The sequence below is a fragment of the Haliotis rufescens genome, unplaced genomic scaffold (assembly GCF_023055435.1).
Source record: "Haliotis rufescens isolate VD_foot unplaced genomic scaffold, xgHalRufe1.0.p SCAF_16, whole genome shotgun sequence".
Lineage (NCBI taxonomy): Eukaryota > Metazoa > Mollusca > Gastropoda > Lepetellida > Haliotidae > Haliotis > Haliotis rufescens.
In genome coordinates this window covers 18,682,957-18,708,202 of record NW_025963846.1, presented here as the reverse complement: position 1 = coordinate 18,708,202, position 25,246 = coordinate 18,682,957, and the positions used below count along the sequence as shown (strand labels likewise).

The following is a 25,246-nucleotide window of genomic DNA, read 5'->3' as shown; positions in this document are numbered from 1 at the left end:
TAAACCAATCTCACTCACTCAGGTGACCTGACTGATGTCAGGATTTCTTCGTACTCTGCGTTGCTCACAATATCAACCACTGGTTTGAGTGTCGGCTCATGTAGCTGGAATATGGCAAGGAAAGTAATGCTGGTGTTAGAGTAGAAGTAGACTGGCGTGGAGGTAGACGAGGTTGAAGAAATGTTACCCGTGATGAAAAGAATAGCTGCGAGTATCTGGACCGACGACGACGACAGCAGACCGCGATGACGATGACGATGCAGGTGGCGGACAAGAAAGAGGCCACGCCCATAGGTACATACACTGAAATATCACGACAGAAAAGATAATAAGTAACTGCATGTAGGTATAATTATGTTTTAGGTGTTGAATCCGGTGTTTAGAAAGCAACATTGCTTCACTTGCAATCTGGTATCAGGGAAGAGGCGATATGAGGCGTTGACACAATTTGAAACTTATGGCCGCTTGTATAGATACATTGTACTCAGTCCACAACTGGTTAGTATGGAATATTACAAGAGACATTGTCGCGTTGTCGCCCTTAAAAAAAAACTTGCAGAAAGTGTCAAAATTAGCCAAAGCGCGACAATGCGACAACGCAACATTTTTGTCCTTTGTCGCGCTTTGAGTAATCATTTATATTTCAGCAAAACGCGACAATGCAACAACGCGACATTTTTCAAGGTCTAAATGTGTCGCGTTGGCGCATTCTCGCCCCACCAAAAATGTGTAAAAAAGGCGTTAAAATGCGCGACAACGCGACATTTTATAATGTTGCATTGTTGCAATGTCGCGTTGTCGCCCTTTTCGTGATGGTGCGCATGCGTAGTAAGTGAATTAATCTATGCATGTGCCGAAACGGTTATACTCCTTTTCCACTGGTCTTTTGTTAGTTACAATGGTTCTAAACCCAAAGTAGCAAAAGCAATGTGGTTTGCTTTTCTCAAAATGAAAACAAATCGTTCATCGTTGCTTTAGGAATTCATATATCGTTATTGTCTGTGTCGGTTTTCGTAAACAAAACGTTTTTTCACAGCAAAAAACAAACACTTTGAATTTCTATTTAATTCTGGTCTTTTTTTCAAATGACACACGAGTGGCCCTGTTATTTTAGAACGCGCAGTTCGCTGTGCGTCTCCTAGACGTACCAGAAAACTATGATCGCGTGTTCGAATCCCAGCACTATACACATACATCACATACCCCCTTCTCTGTAACCGACGACCCCTTAACCCACAGACCTAGTTCATTCACGGACGTATGTATGCACATATTTAATTGTTGTTCGTTCACTGGGCGCATTCATCTATAATCATAGATCATGTTTTGTTAAAATCTTCAAAGAAAGCGGTAACAAATGAAAGCGCGACAATGAGACAACCGACATTTTGATGAAATGTCGCATTGACGCGTTGTCGCGCTTTGTTAGAATATTAAAATATGCAGTAATCATTACAAAGGCGACAACGCGACATTTTGATGAAATGCCGCATTGTCGCACTTTGGTAAAATAAAAAAGATTATTCAAAGAGCGACAATGCGACAATGCGACAAATGGCCAAATTGTTGCATTGTCGCAATGTCGCGCATTGGAAGGTCGATTATTCAAAGAGCGACAATGCGACAATGCGATAATGCGACAACGCGACATTGTCCCTTGTAGTATTCCATAGGTTAGTAACATTTGATTTTCAACTTATCCACCATCAGAAGGTGCCGATACCCCATCAACATTGAATTAAAAGGTATTTTTTCTAACGGGTGAAGTGTGCATGTTTAACTAAATGATCCACGCTGTCATGAACACTGCATGATGAATCACGGAGACAACTTTTTTGAAAAGGAGGATTTTGTGATTTGCCGATTCGCGTTCTGTAATCGTGTAATTTTGTTGAAAATAAATAATTTAACGAGTTCGTTATGTTTTTTTTTTTACGCTTACGTTTAGTATACTCAAAAATCTACAACATTTCCGAATGTTTAAATGTTACGTACGCTTAAACAGGGGGTGGTGAGGGGTACACACTCTTCCCTCCACCCACCACCACCCCCCACCCCCTTGCTCCGAATCCCCGTATGACATTATATGTCAATTGTGTCTTCGGTGAGAGAAATGTAAATTTTATTTCATAGATACATCTCCCTGTGATTTCGAAGTACGACTGGCACTGACTCATTCGTCACCACTCGACCCTTTCCGTAACCTGCAAGAAGACTCGTCCCCCTATCGATGAATGTTATGTGCGAAAATACGACAAACCAATCAGAATGCGCGTATGATTTCAAGTTCTTCGTCAAAGAATCACCCAGAAATAACTTTTGATTTTACATGTGTCTTGCATCTAAAATATACCGGTTAAATGTGTTCAATCATACTGTAAACTTCTGCATGTCTCGATGTGCTTTAAATTGCATCTGAAATATACATAATATATGGGGAAATATTTGTGAACCATTTCGCAACGAGTTGACAATTGTTTTAGGTATGCCCGTTTGCGCTAAGACGGAACCCGGTCGCAAAAATGGCCACGAGAGGGGCAATAACACGAGTTTGTCACGAATGGCACTGACTGTGGTCGATCCTACGTTGTGGACTCACCTTTCGGGAGGATTGAATTGGGGCTGTCGTGCTCAGCTGGCTCCTCTTTCGCAGGTACGTGCACTGAAAGACAAACTAACGATGAGCGCACGTATACAGGTTGCAACTGTTTTTCAAAGTGACTGTTGTTTAACGTCGTAGTCATCAATGCTCCAAGTCTAAACGGCGGTCTGTAATTAATCAAGTCTGCGCCAAATTAACAAGTGATGGTAGATGCCCGTATTACACAGTGGCGTATGGCGTATGCCTACGCGCAGATTCATAACGGCGAATGTGGCGCTACTAAAAACTTTATATAAAATAGTATTTTCTTTTCAAACTCATAAATTGTGTTACATTGAACGAAATTGACATATGCGCATGCGTGTTGATACCAGTGTGATCCAGGTTTAGAAGCAGGTATAGGTACCTTGCAGTTACAGGAACACAGGGCAGGATACGCTCACCTGGTTGTATCGCTGTTTGATAGTGATTCATAGCACATGCTCATGATATAGTCGGAATCGGAATATCTCTTTTAATTGAGATTTCTTAGGGAAATGGTTATGTTCGCCTGTATGCACTTTTGGATTCTCTTAATGTTTTCAAGTACGCATTTGGTATTGTTGGTCCAGAACGGGTAGAAATCAAGTCAACAAACATCTTTCTTATGTAGTATTGGTATATAACTTACACGACCTCAAGACCCAGCTCGTATTTTAATCCCGCCAGCCGACAAACAGCAGAACATATGACATAGCGCAGAGCAGCGCAGACACCAGTGTAACGCTAAGACGACATTAAATCTTCAATCTGTCACAGGGTAACGTCGCACAGAGCTTGGATACATCATTAAGATGAGGATAATACGCTGCTCCCACACACAGAAATTCCAGTCTACCGATAAATGAGCCTTTGGCTATGAACCTCCTCAACAACTGTCAGTGATGTTTGTTAGGACAACTAACGCCACCTTCTATTGGCGACGTCATGGGTGATAATGTCAGTGGAACCGACTATTATATGCCTGTATTGCTGGTCATATATGTTGACATGTTCAAAACTCTCATTTCTCATACATGTTGACATTAAAAGGCCACGAGTCTGTCTACATTCGGTTGCATCAGGACACCAATATGTCTTTGCACGAGACAGCAAATATTAATTTCTTTCTTCACTGTGATTGATGCCAAGGTATCTGCGATATATTCTGCCATGACATTTAAGAATCCTGCATCCTGATGCCTCTGCCAGATGTATCGAATCAACGTTAGAGCATAAGTTCACTGATGACAGCGTCAAAGGGAAAGAAAATATTTATTCAGAAGCACTTCTTTTGCAAATACCACCAGTAGGTAATTCCAAATACTTATCTTACTTCATAAACTTTGCGAAATGACGTCTTGCGATTCATGAAATATTTAAAGCACGCGTGAAAGTGTATTTCAGGCGGAAAACCCAACGGAACGATAGTGTATCCTCAAGTTCAGGATCATCAACACAGATAATCTTGTGTGTGCTTCTTTAACAAGTACTGTTTGTTTATGTGTTTGTTGTATAACGCCGCACTGTTCCAGCGATATGACTGCGGTCTGTGAATAATCGAGTCTGGACCAGACAATCCAGTTATTGACATCATGAACATCGATCCACGCAATTGGGATACGATGACATGCAACCAAGTGAGCGAGCCTGACCACCCGATCCCGTTAATCGCCTCTTACCACAAGCATAGTAGCTTTTTACAGCAAGCATGGGTTGTTGAAGACGAATTCTAACCCGGATCTTCACGGCTTTCACGTCACAATTGAACATCTTTTGAAAATCATGATATCATAATAGCAGTATGACCTGAGACAGTATGACCGATGATTTATTCCCTGAAATAGGAAACAGTTGATGGGAGTGGGGTTGGAAAGTGAGAGGTGTTTTAATCAGACCTTCAGATGCCTTGACACGTTTTTCACGAAAGATACAAACTCTGACACACGTCCTCATATTGAGACAATATGCATTTTATATGGTAAAATATGATATTAATATCATTTTTAAAGGAAATGGCCATTGATTTACATATTTGAGGTCGTCGTTTAAGATAACAACTGGCTTCAAAGGAAATTATGATCAATAAAGTGTTTTAAGTGCCTTCCGGTTAAATTAATGGATGCTATATTCGGACTGTCAACAACGCAAAAGTTCCTTAGAAGTCTTTCTAGCAACCAGAAAGCATGAACATAAAACAATATCCTCCTGTCAAATGTCTTCGAGTGTGCAACCAGTATTCGCAAATCTTTCGACAGTACGTCCTGTTTTTCTAAATACATCACTCTTCACACAACCGGATTGGAATTGGTCTTCCACAACCCATGCTTGTCGTAAGAGGCGACTGAACTGTCTTGGTTCATGCGTTAATTATATCCCAATTGTGTAGATCGATGCTCAGGATGTCAGTCACTGGGTTGTCGAAACTCGAATGTTTACAGATTGCCGCCATAGAGCTGGAATATTGGTGAGTGTGGTCTGTTGTCAAAATATGTCAATCAAGTATGTTAGAAGCGAATTTATCAATTACCTTTCACAGAAATTCAGAAATCATTTGGCAACAAAATGTTGAATTAAAGCCTTATTTAATTCATTCACGATGTTACTTCATATAACTAAATCATACAATGAAAGTTGGGAAATAACCTTTACTAAATAAGCTTAACATTCAACTCATTAGCATGCAAATGTTTTATGGCCATCACTAGGGACCGTTGATGTAGGGCCTTGTTGAAGTTAAGTCTTCGCTGATCAAGCCGAAAAAAGGATTAAAGAAAAGAATAATATGATTAAGCTGGCATATGGCCAACAGCGTTATAGAAACATGATCACCCACTATTGACAAGACAGATCGTTTGTATGATACATTAAGGAAGTACACAGAAGAATTGTTTAAATATAATTAGATTTTCTTTTCCGATGAAGGCAATATAAATTCAGGGCATTGCGCTGTGTATTATATTACTGAAACCAGCTATGACACTGTCATAACTAAATCCTCTTTGATTGGTACCTAACCCTGTCCAAGGCAAAGCCAAGTCTTCATTATTAGGAAGGCATTAAATGGACTTCTGAAACTGTGATGCATCAGAGACAATATTGATGTCCGATACAATTGCCTATCTTGACTTGTCCCAGATATTCCCGTGTTGTTCGATGTTGTTTCCATGTGAATTGAACTGATTTGTTTCGCGAAAACCTCGTGTCATCACTCCTTGATAGTGATTCATAAACACATGCTTATCATAGAGTCAGAATCGTACGATTTCTTGTGAACGAGTCAAGAGTTGTCTCGCGTGTATTTTTCTGAACTGTGGACTGCGGACTGGTTCAAGCAACACACTTAACAATATAACTAAATATCCACCCAAATCATTTTCGAGCATCCATTATTTTGCATTACTTTTCCATCGTGTTAATATAAATACCTAGTGCCCATTCGTTTCCATGACTTTCTTTGTCCGTTGCCAATGACACATCACTAGTATAGCTCTCCTGTCAAATTACACTCATTTGTAAGGGACATCATGTAGATGTATGCAATAAGAGATTGTGGCGCCAGGTCCCAAGCGAAGCTGTGTTATTCAATGGGTCCAGCGTATTTATCATTATAGAGTGTAGATATAGTGCCCTATGCAATCAAGGATGTGCATATGGGTACTCACGTAGGAGACACACACTGGTTGTAATAGGAAATGAAATGATTTTAAAGAAAGTTCAAGGTTTCCCGCATCTTCCTGAGGCAAGTGAGTTAACAGACTATTAAAGTCCAGTTTCCACCCTTGCCGAACTAGGCTGGTATTATGGAGTTACATTTGGGCTGGACTGACGAGTCAATGCATAGTCCAATCAAAATCGCGCACCGAAATCGAAATCCGGTTGGTAAAATGTCGTGCAGATTTCTGTTGATTGCAGGATTTTCAAAGCATGTGCACCGCCAACTCGTTGTCAACAGATATTTTCCAAGTCGTTTGATGTTTTTAATCAAGATACTCACTTGATTTGATGCACTTCGCTATGTAAGACCCGTTTTATCACAATATAGATCTTGATTATCTATCAGATCGTCTTGACTGGGCGCCGCCGTTTTGTTTGAAACAAATGCAAGTGATACGAGAGGTGGAATCTGATTGGTCCATATGAGAGGCTTAGAAGGGACATAACTCGTAATAACCACTGGTGGCGCTACTGTCAAGCCCAGGAATTCCAGCCTGGTTCGGCAAGGGTGGAAACTGGACTTTTAAAATCAGTTAACTCCCTTGCCTAGGGAAGTTGGGTTTCATGAGGTTTAATAAAACGCTTTCTATATTTAAAATAAATCTCTTAAGAGTCGATTGTAACGTTCCCATTATTAGATCATGAGCATGTGTTTATGAATCACTATGAAATATTTGAAACAAATGTTATATTTGGAATAACACTTTCTTATTAAAGTACAGATTCTAGTACTTTTGGGGTTGAGTCCCATCCGGGATTCGAAGAGTGAGGCACCTAATCACCAGCACTCAAAGTCAGCGATCTAACCCACTCTGTGTGCTGGCGATTAATTGCCTCACTCTGGCGGTGTGGGTTCGAGTACAGCAATAAATAAGTAAAAAGTCCTTGTGTTTTGAGTCCATGTTAGTTGTTCCAAACTAGGCTTGTCTATTCGGGCGCTAAATGTTTGCTCACAAAAAACGAGTGTCTCTTCCTTTGTTTTGCGTAAAAACCTTTATCTATTTAATGGGAGCTTCAGGATGAGCAACGACCCACTCGTCCTGGTGGGATGATATTACATAGGAATAAGGATTTCAACGGACCATTCTGCATTGTAAAGCTCCGAGGATTGTGAGGACTTCAATAACCATTGTTCCTTTCCAGTCATTTTTTCCGATTTAACCTTTGCAATATTGATGGAGCCGATGGCATTCTTCCAAACACTCGACATGCCAAACGACTAAGTGCAAATCATCTCATGTATCAATAGTAGCCACACTGTGTCTGTTCCTTCGCAGACTCATAATAACAAGGGACGGTGGGGTAGCCTAGTGGTTAAAGCATTCGCTCGTCACGCCGAAGACCCAGGTGCGATTCCCCACATAAGTACGAGAAGCCAATTTCTGGTGGAATATTGCTATAAGCGGCATAAATCGAAACTCGGCCATAATAAAAAAATAATGCATGTTAGTAGTTCATTGAAACCGGAAAAAATGGAGATCACGGAAAAACACCGGCGGATATCCCTTCATGTTTACTGGCTCACAATTTAATGATTTTTCTGTTGTTTGAACATAATATACGACTACGTCTGCCGAAACATATTCCATTGTGCGTTAAAGGCAAAATAACAGTGAAACTTATATGAATGGATCACTGAAAATCAGTGATGACACCAGGTGTTCGCGAAAACGGTAAGCGTGTCCTTCCCTACCGGTAGCATCCGCCACTCACGACAACTGATATATCAGCAACCCATGCGACTAACGGGATCGGGTGGTCAGGCTCGCTGACAGGGTTTATGCATGTCTTCGTCTCCCAAATGCGTAGTCAGTCAGTCACAAATTTGTTTGGTCCAGACTTGATTATTTACAGACCGCCGTCATATAGCTGGAATATGGCAACAAACAAACAAAACTTCTGCCATACGAAGGCGGTCGGTCTGTAAACAATCGAGAGATGGACTGATTGCATTGAGCATTTTTCAGCATTCGGAATAACACATTATCAAGAATGCGACAATAAAATGCTCAAATTTACCTGCTGAATCGAAAATACCGAAATGAAAACTAGTCCCGTGAGACTTGTCCTTCATGACATTCTATTACTCTTTCGATGGGAAAAATAACCTTATCCAAATCCCATGCTGATATCAATTATCTTTGTTTTCGAGACAATATGGCTCTTAGGTTTTAAACAACATTACGACAATGGCACACTGGCTGCAACCAATCACCACAAAACCAACAAAATGGTTCATTTGATCCTCGAATCTATTTTACACCAAAGTGAAGTGCCACACAAAATAATTAACAGCGACAAAACCCTTTCCATATACATGATAAATCTGTCAAAGCAGAGTCGATTGTGAGATTCCGACTGTATCATGATCACGTGTTTATGATTCACCATCAATTAGTGATGATACCAGGTGTTCGCTTAAAGGCGAGCATGTCCTGCCCAAACGGTGGCACCCGTCACAAACACATGCAAAGTCAAGTCAGTTTTTCACCTAAAAAATCAAACACGGGAACATATGGTACAAGTCAGAATAGGGAATTGTATCGGATATCATTTTTATCACTGATGCGTCAAATTTGAAAATGTCCTCCTTTTGTCAACAACAGAAAGTTTTGAAAGCTTTACTGAAGCCTTGAATGTTGTAACCTTGATCAAACAACTTCTGATCAAGAGTTGAAAGACTGTCTTTGAAATCTTGGTAGAAAGAGCATGTCCGACTGTACTTCAAAGGTTGTGAAATGTAGTGAGTGAGTGAGTGAGTGAGTGAGTGAGTTGGGTTTAACGCCGTTCTTAACAGAATTCCAGTTATATCGCGGCGTGTCAGCTTAATGTGGGAGGAAAGCCCGAAGTGATGCAGGTCTCCGTTTACAACTTCGGTGAAACCCACGAGCACGGGTATGGTGCTGAAAAAACCTAGAAACATAATCGGGGCGAACCGGGATTCGAACCCACAATCATAGGTTTTTGGCGTGCCCAAGGGACGCAACTCTGCACAGCGAATCGCGGCGCCTTTGACGACTGGGCCCCCCCGTGCCCCCTGTGAAATGATCTGCAGGTATGTTGCTTGACACAAAGGGAAACTTGATTATTGGAAAGTCATGTCTTGTGGAGGGTGTTGTGTCACTCTGAAGCTTAAATAAAAAGATCTGAATATGAAACAGATGAAGCTGTCTCACTTGTTTCCTTTACTTCTAGTTCAGGTGGGTAAACCCGTGAAAGGGAATTGGCTATCTGATGGTTATTGAGTGAGTGAGTGAGTGAGTATGGTTTTACGCCGCCTTTAGCAATATTCCAGCCATATCAGGGCGTGGGACAGCAGAAATGGGCTTCACACATTGTACCCATGTCGGGAATCGAACCCGGGTCTTCGGCGTAACGAGCGAACGCTTTAACCACTAGGCTACCCGACCGCCCCTGATGGTTATTGAACGATATCAGATCATCGATATACGTTGAGCTTAAGTTAAACTTCTTGGCCAAAAGCAAGGCTCTATTGTTCACCTGATTTGCATCTACAAATTTGCAGCATTATTTTTTTTTAAATTACAAAAATAAAAGTGTAAACAAAAATGCGAACATAAATAACACAGGTCTAGGTACAATAACAGTTGTATATTTCGTAATAATAGGCCATAGGGGGGACGAAAAAAGTATACATGTTATTCTCCTATCACATATTTACTACATATAAAATGTCATATTCATACATGTAAAAATGTCTTTATTGGGCAAACATGATTTGGCTGCTATGGCGGGCATGTTTAACATCGGAATAGAATTCGGTGAGTGTCTTTAGAGGCATCATTACTATGCTCATCCATTGTAACAGGCCTTATTCCAGGGGACAGCAAAACATACACCGACAAACTGCCACGACATAAGCTCACACGAGCATCCTTTCAGAAAAGCTAAAATATCGTAAGACAATTTGATTATAATTTCTCTTCCAATGCTGAGCTGTGTATGACATACTTTGTTATGGAACAGCACGTTTTTGTCAATTAAGTAATTATAATGACAGGAAATTGTTATTTCTCCTAAGGCAACACCTCCAGCCGTTCTTTGAGACTCGACTCAAAACTCAATAATGTGCGTTTAAGAATGTTTGCTCTCCTGTTTATATAAATATTACGTCCAATATTAAAAATAAATATATCCTAAAATCATATATTAGAAGAATTGACGTTCCGCGGAAGAACGTTTTCGACAGTTTGAAATCCATTAGTTTGTAACATAAATATGATTATATATTATTAATGGTATGTTATCATTCCCTGGAAAAATTCTCGATCGTTCAAACAATAAACAAACAACTTTCCATACGAACCTCAAACATTATATTTTTAATAACGACACATAAACATGTTGGTCAAATCTTTTTTGTACTTGAACATCGTTGCTATGGATGAGCATGGTAAACAACAGACCGTTATTGTTTAAACTAAGTTAGTTTATTTACATTATCTATTTCTGTCTATTCGCATATACTATGAAACACAGAGTCTTTTTCTAACGTGAGAATGTGAACACGTGTTGTCCACAATAACGTGGACATCGATTATTTATCCTATAGATACGGTCAAATGTGTCCTTGCTCACAACATTGACCAGTCTGCACGGAAAGACCCTTTCTATGGTGATGTATTGTGCATACATAGCTTAGGTCAATAGAGCTTTGCGTACTTAAACTGATCTATTTATTGTTTGTATGTCCGATGACATGATCATCTGTATTTGACTCAAATTACCAGGTCTTTCCTCGTGTAACCTGGAAGAGTTGAGACACTGCTATAACGATCTTTTCAAAATACTAACAAACATGCGCCATTTTGTGGTTTATGTGTACGTGAGTGAGAACGATTAAGGCGGTTTCAGTAAGGATAAATGGCTACACACTTGATACACTTTTGGAAAATTACAGTACGGGTTTCTGGGTAAGGAACGACTGGTCTGTCCACTCGAGATTCTACCCTATAGGCCTGATATGAGATGAGAATGAAACGACGTTAGAAGGGCTAGGCAAGGCAGGATTCATCAGATATCAGGCGGGATAAATCAGACGTTAGACAGCATACATCAGACGTTGAACAGGATACACCAGACGTTAGACGGGATACACCAGACGTTAGACAGGATGCATCAGACGTAAGACAGGATGCATCAGACGTTGAACAGGATACACCAGTCGTTAGACAGGATACATCAGACGTTGAACAGGATACATCAGACGTTAGACGGAATGCATCAGACGTTAGACAGGATACATCAGACGTTAGACGGGATGCATCAAACGTTAGACAGGATACATCAGACGTTGAACAGGATGCATCAGACGTTGTACAGGATACACCAGACGTTAGACAGGATACATCAGACGTTAGACGGGATGCATCAAACGTTAGACAGGATACATCAGACGTTGAACAGGATGCATCAGACGTTGTACAGGATACACCAGACGTTAGACAGGATGCATCAGACGTAAGACAGGATACATCAGACGTTAGACAGGATTCATCAGATATCAGGCGGGATAAATCAGACGTTAGATAGGATTACATCAGACGTTAGACAGGATACACCAGACGTTAGACAGGATACATCAGACGTTACACAGGATACATCAGACGTTACACAGGATACATCAGACGTTAGACAGGATGCATCAGACGTTAGACAGGATGCATCAGACGTTAGACAGGATACATCAGACGTTAGACAGGATGCATCAGACGTTAGACAGGATTACATCAGACGTTAGACAGGATTACATCAGACGTTAGACAGGATTACATCAGACGTAAGACAGGATACACCAGACGTAAGACAGGATGCATCAGACGTAAGACAGGATGCATCAGACGTAAGACAGGATACACCAGACGTAAGACAGGATGCATCAGACGTAAGACAGGATGCATCAGACGTAAGACAGGATTACATCAGACGTAAGACAGGATACACCAGACGTAAGACAGGATGCATCAGACGTAAGACAGGATACACCAGACGTAAGACAGGATGCATCAGACGTTAGACAGGATACACCAGACGTAAGACAGGATGCATCAGACGTAAGACAGGATTACATCAGACGTAAGACAGGATACACCAGACGTAAGACAGGATGCATCAGACGTAAGACAGGATGCATCAGACGTAAGACAGGATACACCAGACGTAAGACAGGATGCATCAGACGTAAGACAGGATGCATCAGACGTAAGACAGGATTACATCAGACGTAAGACAGGATACACCAGACGTAAGACAGGATGCATCAGACGTAAGACAGGATACACCAGACGTAAGACAGGATGCATCAGACGTTAGACAGGATTACATCAGACGTTAGACAGGATTACATCAGACGTTAGACAGGATATTGAGTGATATGACATGTGATGTAACAAGTGAGTGCGTTGTTGATGTGAATTAATGGGAAAAAACCCGACAAAACCTTTCCATATTCATAAGAAATCTCTGCAAAAAGCAGAGTCGACTGTATAATTCCGACCATATCATGCAATATATGGTAATGAATCACCATCAAATAGTGATGATACCAGGTGTTCGCGAAGGTTAGCGTAACCTGTCCCATCGGTGTCACCCGTCACAAACAAAAACACAAAGTCAGGTGTTCACCTGAAAGAGACACGGGAAAATGTGGTACAGTTCACAATAGGGACATCTTGTCACTGATGCTTTGGAAGTGTCCTCCATGTGTCTACCATAAAACCTTTTGAAAGCTTTACTGAGGCCTTGAATGTTTCAACCTTCATAAAAAAACTTTTGAGCAAGGGTCGTATGACGTTCTTTGAAATCATCGTAGAAAGAGACTACCTCAAAAGTTGTGAAAGTAGACGCTGAAGGCTGGAGCTGCAGGAATATTGCTCGACATAAAGGGAAAGTTGTCTCCTTGAAAGTTGAAGTAATCCCTCGTGTCAATCTGATGGAGAGTGTTTTGTCACTCTGAATCTATATGCATAGTTTTGTTTGTTTGTTTGTTGCGCTCAGCAATATTCCAGCTATATGACGGCGGTCTGTAAAATAATCGAGTCTGGACCAGACAATCCAGTGATTGACATCATGAGCATTGATCTACGCAATTGGGATCGATGACATTTATCAACCAAGCCAGCAAGCCTGACTACCCGATCCCGTTAGTCGCCTTTTACGACAAGCATAGTCGCCTTTTACGGCAAGCATGGGTTGCTGAAGACCTATTCTACCCTTGAATCCTCACGGGTCCTATATGCATACATCTAAACATGTAACAGATGAGGCTGCCTCAATGGTCTCCTTTATTTCTAGTTCAGGTGGGTATATCAGTGGAAGGCCTCGAAGCAGTGACACACCGAGAAACCAAGTCGTGTTTCCAACATTTACATGCTCAAACCTCGCTTTATGTTCACCCTTCTTTCCTAAGATGCATGATAACGTTGAAAGGGTGTCGTTGTCTGACATGAATCGGGTACGAAAAAAGAAAATATGGTCAGTTCTGCACGACCTAGTTCTACATCGCATGTTAATATTATGACGTCATATCGCTGGGTGAGATGCAAAATATACGTCATAGTTGAGTGAGCTACGAGTGAGTGAGTATGGTTTTACGCCGAGTTTAGCACTGTCCAAGCTATATCATTGCGGGAGACACCGGAAATAGGCTCCAAACATTGTACCGATGTAGGGAATCGAACCCAGGCCTTCGGTGTGACGAGCTTCACCACCGCCACCCCCCTTCCCAAAGCTACGAGGGGTGATGAAACGTTCCGAGCCTAACTATTATGAATTGCGTTGATTGCTAATTCAACCTCCTCTGAGGTCCATACACTTTACCAGCGGAGTGCCTGGATGCCATTCGTCACCACTCGCCCCTTTCCGTAACCTGCAAGAAGCTATTCGGCTTGTCCCGGAATAACACGAGTTGGTCACGAATGCCTGGATGCCTCTGGTGTAGAAGGCTTCCATCCGATGGAAAAACAATCCTCCACAGCTGAAATGTCGTCATCACTATTAGCACAATGCTTGCCAGACAGTTCTTTCTTTAAAATTGGGAAGAGGTGGAAATCTATCGATACGAGATCTGGTTAACACGTAGGACGTTCAATGAGCCACAAAAATGCATTGAAGCTATGCGACAAAACACAAGTGCATTGTAAGACAGCCGTCTACGAATAACTGTCAGGCCTCGTCATGGGGGATTAGCTATTGGGAGCTAGCGTTGAAACAAGAGGAGAGAGCTGTGAGGTCCTTACGGTTTCTTCAAGCAAATGTGCCGAGGACCAAGACCCAAGGAGTTATACACCCCCACAGCTCTACTCGTATCACATTAACAATTACTTTGATGTTGTAATTTCCGTCTTTGTTATCTGCCACGGGCCGTCAAAGGCTGTATAGAACAGTTTCAGTTTTACCTAACAAGTGTTGATTTAAAAAAAAAAATTACAGTTTTAGATGATGGTCAAAACCTGCTCTAGCTGGTAATAAAACATAATATCATTAGAACAAGGGCCGGTGCGGACGTACCCGCCGACTTTATCTATGATTACGTAATATACTGTTCCCGTGAATGAGCTCGCCAAGGGGCAGCCGTAATGGCAGATCAGTGGCGATAAAAGACGCGAATACTGGTCTTGCGACTTTCGAATTTTAGAATTTCCTTGGTAAAGTTTAATTTGTGAAAAATATAAAAAAAGTATAACGAAATATATGCACTGTTATAATTGTAATACACGGTAAGTAACTTTTTCACGACGTTTCGCCATTATATTCTCACGCAGTTGCCTAAGCAGATTCACCCGTGAAGATCCGGGTTAGAATAGGTCTTCAGCAACCATTGCTTGCCGTAAAAAGCGACTAACGGGATCGGGTGGTCAGGCTCGCTGATTTGGTAGATACATGCCATCGTATCCCAACTGCATGGATCGATGCTCATGATGTCAATCACTGGATTGTCTGGTCCAGACTTGATTACTTTCAGACCGCCGTCATAGAGCTGGAATATTACTAAGTGCGGCGTCAAACAACAAACCAACCAACCTGAGCAGATTAGTATACTATTGGCCATTACTGGGCTGATCTTTCGGGAGTTATTCGGGAGGATAAATTTAGAATCTCAGAAAACTGAAACCACCACCTTAGTGTACACTATGTATGCATACGGATAAGGGTGTACTGTACATCATTCATAGGTGATAGCTTGGGCATTCCACGTGACGAGCAAACGCTTGTCCCTGTTACATACATTTATGCATTAACAACCTGAAGCATTTTCCTCAATGTTCCCGGTATTACCAATGGTGGTTGGAGAGTGTGACTAATGACATTTGGGCCCGACGTCTCTTTGTGATGCTGGTGATAGACACAAGGAAGATATTACTTTAGCTACAGAGCTCAGCTGGTTAATTCTGCGATGAATGTGTCTGTTCTGAATGTGTCATGCGCTACTAGTGAGGTGACAAGTTCTTTCAGAAACTAATCAACCGATAGCACATGTCAAAAGCACCGCCACTAATTTAAAGTCCGCATAAGACATGTTTGACACGTAAAAAGATATTACACTTTGGCAGAAGTTAATCACTCACATTCTTTAAAAAAGTGATAGGCTTTGTCAGACTTCAAACAATCTTGAAACGTCTTCTTCATTGATTTCAGGTACAGGAGACAAAAAACCGTCAGTTTCCTTTGTTCGCGTCTGACATCTGATGACATGGACGTCTTGTAGCAACTACAGTTCTAAGTCGCGATCCCATCACGGCCCTTATCGAGCAGGTTAATTGAAAAGAGCGAGATAGTATGGTTAGCGCCGCTTTTGGCAATATTCCAGCAATATCACGGCGTGGGAGTCAGAAATGTGTACATATTATATCAAATTGGAGAATCGCACGGGGCCTTCGGCGTGACGAGCGAACCTATAACTCACCGTCACTGTTTATAAAAGGTCAAGTTGACATATTTCTCCCCTGACAATATTGCAAATAGAACGCGGGCGTGTTTCACACGGTTATTAGACCCGTATGGGGAATCGACCTCGGGACTTTGGCATGGCGAGCGAACGCTTTTCACCGCGATTAAGTTTTAGAGGGCAGGCTGACGTGTTCGGCGCTCATTGATTTGTCCTGTGCCAGTGGGGTTCACACAGTGTACACTTTTGCTACAAACCATTATATGATGATAGTATTTAGTATTTGCGTTTTTCTTTGTCACATTGGACAGACTGTATGAATGTTCTGGCAAAACATGAAAAGTAAAGTATTTGTCTCCACAGTTCTCCAGTCTGGGACGTGTTTTATCTGCTGTACTTGTAATATGAGGTGAGGTGAAGAGCGGTTAACCGTCGCCAGAGTATTGCACTTACACGCTTCAAAAAAAGAAACGCAAAGGTAGATTTTTAGTAAATTTATTTTACCTAATAAAGTCGATATATTTAAATTTAGTATCATAGATACAAATATGAAATTTTGGAGCTCGATAGTCACATGTTGTCGTTGTACAAAGGCACTGAAAACAGTTCATTGTCATGTCACATAAGGCCACAAGGTAGCGCTGAACTCGTGTGACCCCGGACAGCAATCACTGCTTTGCATTTCCTCGGCACTGACTGGAAAAGTGTACGAATTCTGTCCTGCGGAATTCTGCGCCATTTGGCTTGTTACGCATCGGCCAGTTTTGGGAGTGTCTGCGGCGTGTCCTGACGTTGACGTACACGTCGATCGAGTTCATACCAGAGGTGTTCGATTGGGTTGAGATTTGGAGATCTCGACGGCCAGGGCAAGGCGTTGATGTTAGCATTATGAAGGTAGTCTACCGTGACACGAGCTGTGTGCGGTGGAGCGTTGTCCTGTTGAAACAGCTTCCTCTTGCGGTCTATGATTGGAAGAAGGTGAGGTTGATGAATTTGATTCATGTAGCGATTTGCTGTCAACTTTCCCTGAACCACAACCAAGTCAGGTCTCGTGGTGTAGGATATGGCCCCCCGCAACACGACACTACCGCAACCGAAATTGTCGAAATCACGTACACAATGTGGGATAAAACGCTCATTTCGACGACGATAAACACGTTGTCTTTCATCTAGCCGGTGAAGAAGAAATCGTGATTCATCGCTAAACCACACTCGTCTCCATTTTCTCAAATTCCAAGGCTGTAAGGTATGGCACCAACGCAAGCGTCGCTGTCGATGAATCTGTTGCAAAACAGGGACGATAATTGGTCTTCTGGGTCGGATTCCAACCTCGCGAAGATGGTTCCTGACAGTCTGGTCCGATATCCTTCCCAAGCCAAGGATTCGTCCTGCAGTCTCCGTCGCTGTGGCAATGCAATGACGTAGGAGGGACAGTCGAATGTAGCGATCCTGTGCAGGGGTAGTAACTCTTGGTCGGTCGGTTCTCGGACGGACTGCAGTGGAATTGAACTGTGTGTATCGGTCACAAAGGCGGTAAATGGTGCTGTGGTGGACGTTGAAGTGTCGTGCAACAGATGACTACGGTTCCCCCCTTTGGATACGTCCTATGGCGATGTTCCGATCATCTTCCCGAGGCAAGAGAGTTAACTGACTTTAAAAGTCCAGTTTCCACCCTTGCCGAACTAGGCTGGAATTCCTGGACTCGATCGTAGCGCCACGATGTCCTTTCTATGCCTCTCCTATTGACCAATCAGATTCCACCTCTCGTATCACTTGCATTTGCTTCAAACAAAACGGTGGCGCCCAGTCAAGACGATCTGATTGATAATCAAGATCTATATTGTGATAAAACGCGTCTTACATCACGAAGTGCATCAAATCACGTGAGCACCTTGATTAAAAGCATGAAAAGATTTAGACAATATCTGTTGACAACGAGTTAGCGGTGCACATGCTTTGCAAATCCTGCAGTCGACCGAAATCTGCATGACACTTTACGAACCGGATTTTGATTTCGGTGCGCGATTTTGATTGGACTATGCCTAGACTCGTTAGTCCAGCCAAAATGTAACTCCATAATACCAGCCTAGTTCGGCAAGGGTGGAAACTGGACTTTTATAGTCAGTTAACTCACTTGCCTCGGGAAGATGTGTTCCGATCGGCAGCGCTGAGTCTCGGCAATTTCGAACTTGTTGACAATTGAATGACAAATCATTGGCTTATGCTTTCCCTTTTATATCCACTACCACGAGTTACGAATGCTATAACTTGCACGTGCATTTTGTTTTACTGTTTCCCCCATGACATTTTTTAACAAGTGTTTAAGTTTAAGACATTGCAAATCGACAATGGCTGCGTTTTGACGCACCGTTTGTCGAATATCAGGCCACCGACATTTTCCAATAACATATAACCAATCTATATACCGGATTTCTTGTGTAGTTAGATTTAATGAACTGCACACTACCTATGCGTTTCATTTTTTGAAGAGTTTATATAGCGAAGTGCATGCATGCACTTGTGTGTGTCTGCTTCTACTAGTCTGGACTAATGCCGATTTATACGTGCTAGCCCACTGAGATGCCATGTCGCAGTTTAACATGAATTCCCAACTTAGACACAGTTTACTGACTCCGAGCCGACCAGTCCTTGTATTAGCCCCTTAATACCGAGGGCCAGGCAGGGTAACAACAAGCACCATCTTTTAACGTCTTTTGGTATGACGCGCCCGGTAATCGAATCCCGAACCCTCCGCTCTCCGAGCAGACGCTCTACCACGAAACCACTGAGGCGATCTGTACCTGTCATAACCTGGAAGAGTTTGTCAATGCTCTATGCCATGTTATATCTGATGTCTCCTGAGCCAAGCGAATTTGTTCAGTGAATGAGTACCAGCAGGGGAAGATGGTAATGTGAGTATTAACCTTCTAGCGCCTCATAGGCAACTTCGGTCGTAGACTCCCCAGGGAGCTGAGAATGACATTCAAAAGCACAGTGATCCATTGGGCGGGATAATAATACTGTAGCGCTTTGAGCAAACACTAGTGTGATGCATCTAGCGCAGTATAAATATACTTATTATGTATTATTATTAACAGGAAAACTCACGCACTAAACAGACTAAAACAGAAGGGACTACCTGTGACTCGGTATGGTCGTAGTGGCGCCTTGCACGTCGTGACGTCCTTGATCGGTCTGCCTGCGTCATCAAGACACTGACACATTTCCTGTCCGGTGCTGCCCTCTGGGCTAAAGGCGTGCTCCTGACAGGGTACGCATGCGTGGAGCCCGAACTGAGACTTGTACGTATTTTCCGGGCACTCTGAGAACAAAGCCTTTCGTTAAAGTAATGCATGAATGCATGTTACGGAATACTGATAAAATATACAACGTCAAGAATAACCAGTCTCGATGATTATCCGCCGAAATCATTATGCGTAAAAGGACAAACAGGGGTGAAAATTATATAAATGGATCCCTGACTCCAGGTGTTCGCTGTATGCTGTTACGTTCAAAGTCACTTACACACAACGTGGCATTAACTACAGAAGAAAAAAATGATTGATATTTTGATGAAGGTTATTCTGAAAAAAATAATGGCATATAGGACAGGTGGTCGACTTCAGCATAAACCCTTTCCATATTCATAAGAAATCTCGACTAAAAGCAGAGTCCGTTGTACGATTCCGACTACATCCTACGAAATCACAATCAAATAGTGACGATACCAGGTGTTCGCGAAGAGGTGAGCTTATCCTGCTCCACCTGTGGCATTTGTCACAAATACATGCAAAGACAAGTAAATGTTTCGCAGAATTAAAAACAGGAACTTATGGTAAAAGTCAAAATATGGAATTGCATCGGACACCATTTAGTCACTGATGTGTCATATTCACTCAATTCACACATAAGTTTGTTATGGTCAAATAAGTGTTCCAGCAGAATAATAACATACAGGTGGAAGAATGCTTATTAAATGTAATTAAACGAATATAATATTGGCGATGATAACCGACAAATGCGACACCCCGGTTTCGGTATGGATGTGGATATGTCATATGATTGAAAACTAATTTCTTTCTGTTTGTTGGTAAAGAGGTTATGATTGTCTTATTCAAGAATGACACGACTCTGGTGAAAGGTCTTCATAATCATAATTATTTTTGTTTAGAAAGACTCTGTCAACCATCCAACAACGATACAATGATAAATTTTGCAACATTTCTAATGTACGTGTTCTCAACACATACACAAAAAAGTATCAATAAGGTAACTCTCAGATAAATATAATGTAAATGTATTTTGTACAATGGGTCGAATGGCCTTATATAAATAAATCTGTCTGTCTGTCTGTCAGTGAATGGTCTTCCGAATGGAAATATTAAGTAAGCTCAAGTTAAATGACTATTTACTTGTGAAACATATATCTCCTCTGACCTCCCTGTTTTAAATGGAATAAAGTATAACTGCCAATTAGCATTGGTAATTGGAAGGCCTGCCAGAACAGACTTTGTATTATGGCCAGCCTAACAACATGTCTTATCAATCAATCAAGTTTATTTCGTAATACAGGCCACATGGCCCAAAATACAGTTGTAAGATAAACCATATTTAAGTTCACGTGTCCAGAGTGTTCCCTCTTTGACGATCTCATTTTTAAGAATTTACATAAATATAAAGCTATCAAGGGTAGTACATTAATATCACAGGAGTTAAATAAAGTTGCAAACGTAATATTACTTTCTAATAGACATCGTATTCATCCTCTACTAAACAAAGGTCACATTCTTTACGTATAGATTCAGTATGAGGTATATTTAACATTACCTTTTACGAATAATGTTGACTCGAAAGTTGTGAACAAATATTCGAAACTTACACATTGCTGTAACTAATCGTTTGTCTCTGAGTACAGTCATATGTAATTCGGGTTGCAGAAAGGATTTTATATTTGCATAATGAACTCCAAGCTGTGGTGCCATGATTGGAAATAAATATCTCTTAAGCGTCTTCTAAATGCAGATAAAAACATGTTCTTTTCACTGACATCTTCAAATAACCACACAGACGCACAATCGCTATTAAATAACATGTGTCTCACATACGATGCCCAATTGACTTTTCAATTCTCATCTAATACTTTAAGCATAACATAACTTTGGAAGGGGCATCGACTTGTATTCATTCGCAAAACCTTAATGTCTTATGTCGGGGATGGATATCATATAATGATAGCGTGTAAGTGCTATAGAAGTGTACGCAGGGAGACATTGTCCCCATACTGTGTTTAGAATCCCTCTGTTGATACTGTTATCAGTCTAGGAAAGATGCAATTGGTAATATCGATTAACTGATGAAGCAATAACTATCAACCACATCAATCGACTCAGATCTGGGCATCGTTCCGTTCCTCGGGGATCATTGGGGCCACTCGGTTTACATTACCCACGCGGCGCAATTGAGTAGTGATATTGCATAATTGCTCTTTAAATAAAACGCCATACCGATCGGTCTTTCTGCTTATAGTTCGTACACCATGTCGGTCGATTTGGGAATAGACTTTTTGCATTGTTTATATGAATTAGGTATAAAATTTGCATACGTCATGCACGACTGTCCTCAGTTTCAAATATGTAATGTGACAGTTATGTAAACGAATGAAACTAGCGAATCCTGATGCAATATGGATTCTTCCCGATTCTGACCTACGAGACTGATGTGAGCCTAGTGCTCGAGGATATGCCCTATAGATGTGGCAATGTTGAATCCAACAAACCTCGACATCTGCCCCGGCGCATTGTCCAGCCTGGTGCACAAACACACGTGACTGACCCGGAAGTAATAGTACTTGACCTTTCATCACATGGCACACAGGGACCGGGGCCAGAGCTTGCTTTGTAGAAGCCCAGTGGACATGCTGCAAGACAGAAGACAGAGAGGATATCTGTAACGTTCTCTCATGGAAAAGTGAGGTGAGGTGAGATGAAATGGGGCGTCGCGTTCAGGATTATTGTTCTTTTTGTTTGTTGTTTAACGCCGCACTGGCAATATTGGTGTATGACGGCGGTCTGTAAATAATCAGGCCTTGACCAGACAATCCAGTGATTGACATCATGAGCATCGATCTACACGACTTGGATACGATGACATGCATCAACCAAGTCAGCGAGCCTGACCACCCGTTCCCGTTAGTCGCCTTTTACGACAAGCATAGTCGCCTTTTACGGCAAACAAGGGTTGCTGAAGACCTATTCTACCCCGGATCTTCACGGGTCTATTGTTCTTACATGAAGACGTGCATACACACACACTCTCTCTCTCTCTCTCTCTCTCTCTCTCTCTGTGTGTGTGTGTGTGTGTGTGTGCGGACTTACGTTATTTGATTTACGCTATAATTGACATTTACATGTCTACAAACGTTGGCGTTATTGACGTTGTGATGTACGACTACCTCCTTATGTTACGATTGACATATCGAGCATTTCTAACCACTAACCCAGTTGTGGTTGACGTTGTGATAGAATTATATGTACGTACGACTATATACGTCGATGTGGTTGGCGCTACGAGTAACATAATGAGTTTGTACGTTGAGTACGTGTATGGGTGTAACATGATGTACGAACGACTACAGACGTCGGTGTGGTTGGCGCTACGAGTAACATAACGAGTTCGTACGTTGAGTACGTGTATGGGTGTAACATGATGTACGTACGACTACAGACGTCGGTGTGGTTGTGCGTGTACCCAGGGAGACATGCACAAGAATTGTCTTTGTCCACTTTGCTGAACGCTGGACACAGTGGACACTCATCCCCTCCTGACCAGGAGGTCACGTGACATGCCACATGCAGGGAGACTGCAAAATAAATATGGTCTTGTTATAACTAGTATTTCATGAAGGGGTCGTAACATTTCTGTAAACGTATCATACATAAGCAATTAGAATTTTGCGCTTTGAAGAGACACAAATAATGGAAGTTGCACAAGATATAAATGTCAAAAAAAAGAGTAACAGGTTTTAGCCTGGCAAACATACTAAAGACGGATAGAGGCTAGTTCTGTAAACGTATCAATAGTATGACAGAACAGCCCCTTCAGTTTCTCCGGAGGGAGTGGCTGCTTGTAACTTTGAATGACCATTGTGGAAATTTGTGAAAAAAGTAAAACCACCAGCAAAAATGACATCTACTTTTTAAAGCAGGTACTTTTTACTTTGTTCTTCCTGAATATCAGATTGCCCCGTGAACTGTCAGGACTAATGTTGTTACTTCAGAACTGTCGGTGTCTGAATGACGGAACTGACACGAAATCTGAGAATGTTCCGTAACTGATTGATCTTCCAGGAAAGTTTAATCTCTCCTGTCGGAAAAGAGAAAGGGAGGGTTATACACAACATCCTCTTCACAGTATCATTGATAAGTTTTGTTCTTAAATGTTTCTCAGCTAAGATGACTTCAGACAGCCTGTCACATGTCTCAGTTCCAATGGAGCAAACTCGAAAAAGACTTGGATGTGTGGTTCGTTTTTCGAGAAACATGATATTTCATGAACTAAACTAAGCGGCAAGAGAAAGTATAGGTTGGCAATTTGTAATTTTCCTAAAAACAGCGATAACTAGTGGAAAGTGGGTATTGGGAATATGACTGCCCAGGAACAGGTACCAAAAGCACCTCACCCGAACACGCCACCTTTGACGGCGCTCGTGCGGTGACAAAAAATGGTGAAACATGTTTCCCGCATATGGCATAAACTGCACGTGCATGTTAGCGGTATGAAGCGTTCGTCTGCAGGGCATAACCACACGTGATGAAAGCACTCAAAAGAAATGCCACGACTGTCACAGGAGCAGAGAGAGAGAGAGAGACCCATCGGTATGGCCGAAATGGGGGCAACACAGGTCCAAATTGCCAGAAGGTTTGGTTGTACACCTTGACAGTAGCCAGGCTGATTCAACGGCACAGGCAGACAGGGAGGTCACAGGACAGGCCTAGAACCGGACGAGCCCGAGTGACAACACCACTGGAAGACGGTCAGACACAGCTCATTCACCTGTGAAACAGATTCGTAACGGCGACGGCGACGGCAGCAACAGCGTTGGGACATCCCATTAGCCAACGTACAGTACTACGACGACTTCGCGCTGCTGGTATCCGAGCGTATCGTCCTTTCCGAGGAATGGTACTGACTGCTCAACATCGACGCCTGAGACTGCGATGGGCGAGGCAGGTTCGACGCTGGCAAGTGAGAAATTGGCGTCGAGTGCTGTTTACTGATGAGAGTCGGTTTAACTTGTTTCGAAATGACGGCAGAGAACGAGTTTATCGACGCAGAGGGTAACGTTTGGCTCCGGCGTGTATTCGAGAGGTCCATCCATTCGGCGGGGGAGGTGTCATAGTGTGGGGCGGTACTTGTGGAGATCAGAGTGAGTGAGTGAGTGAGTATGGTTTTACGAGGCTTTTAGCAATATTCCAGCAATATCACGGCGGGGGACACCAGAAATGGGCTTCACACATTGTACCCATGTCGGGAATCGAACCCGGGTCTTCGGCGTGACGCGCGAACGCTTTAACCATGTGGAGATCAGAAGACTGATTTGGTGATTATACAGGGAAACCTGAACGCTGTGCAGTACAGAGACCAAGTTTTGCTGCCAGTTGTGCTTCCGTTCTTACAAAACCAACAGCAGGGGACATTGTTTCAACACGACAATGCCATGCCACATACTGCAAGGCTGACTCGGAACTTTCTAAACCAGCAGAACGAGTCTTTCTAAACCAGCAGGACGAGTCTTCTTGCAGGTTACAGAAAGCGTTTCAAATTCAGACATACACATCTTAAAACATATGAGAGAGAAATGCGTGATTATATACCACCGAACTTAATCACTCGGAAAAAAACACAAGCAGCAGATCTGTTGACTGTGAAATATAACCATATAGATAAACTTTCTAAAAACTCGGATTAAAAATATTTTTTGAAGATAGAATAATGTTATTTCA

At 42.0% G+C, this 25,246-nt stretch overlaps 1 protein-coding gene across 1 annotated transcript in view; it reads right to left on the bottom strand.

Annotated features, from left to right (window-relative positions):
* The window catches only part of LOC124121513 (epidermal growth factor receptor-like), a 135,734-nt gene that overhangs the window by 12,382 nt on the left and 98,106 nt on the right, over window positions 1-25,246 (bottom strand). Inside the window, exons 13-17 of the mRNA XM_046484535.2 lie at window positions 22,960-23,103; window positions 22,021-22,161; window positions 19,384-19,566; window positions 2,600-2,662; window positions 188-303 (exon numbers count right to left, since the gene is read on the bottom strand). Coding sequence (XP_046340491.1) covers window positions 188-303; window positions 2,600-2,662; window positions 19,384-19,566; window positions 22,021-22,161; window positions 22,960-23,103 — 647 coding nt within the window. The remainder of the gene's footprint in view (window positions 1-187; window positions 304-2,599; window positions 2,663-19,383; window positions 19,567-22,020; window positions 22,162-22,959; window positions 23,104-25,246) is intronic.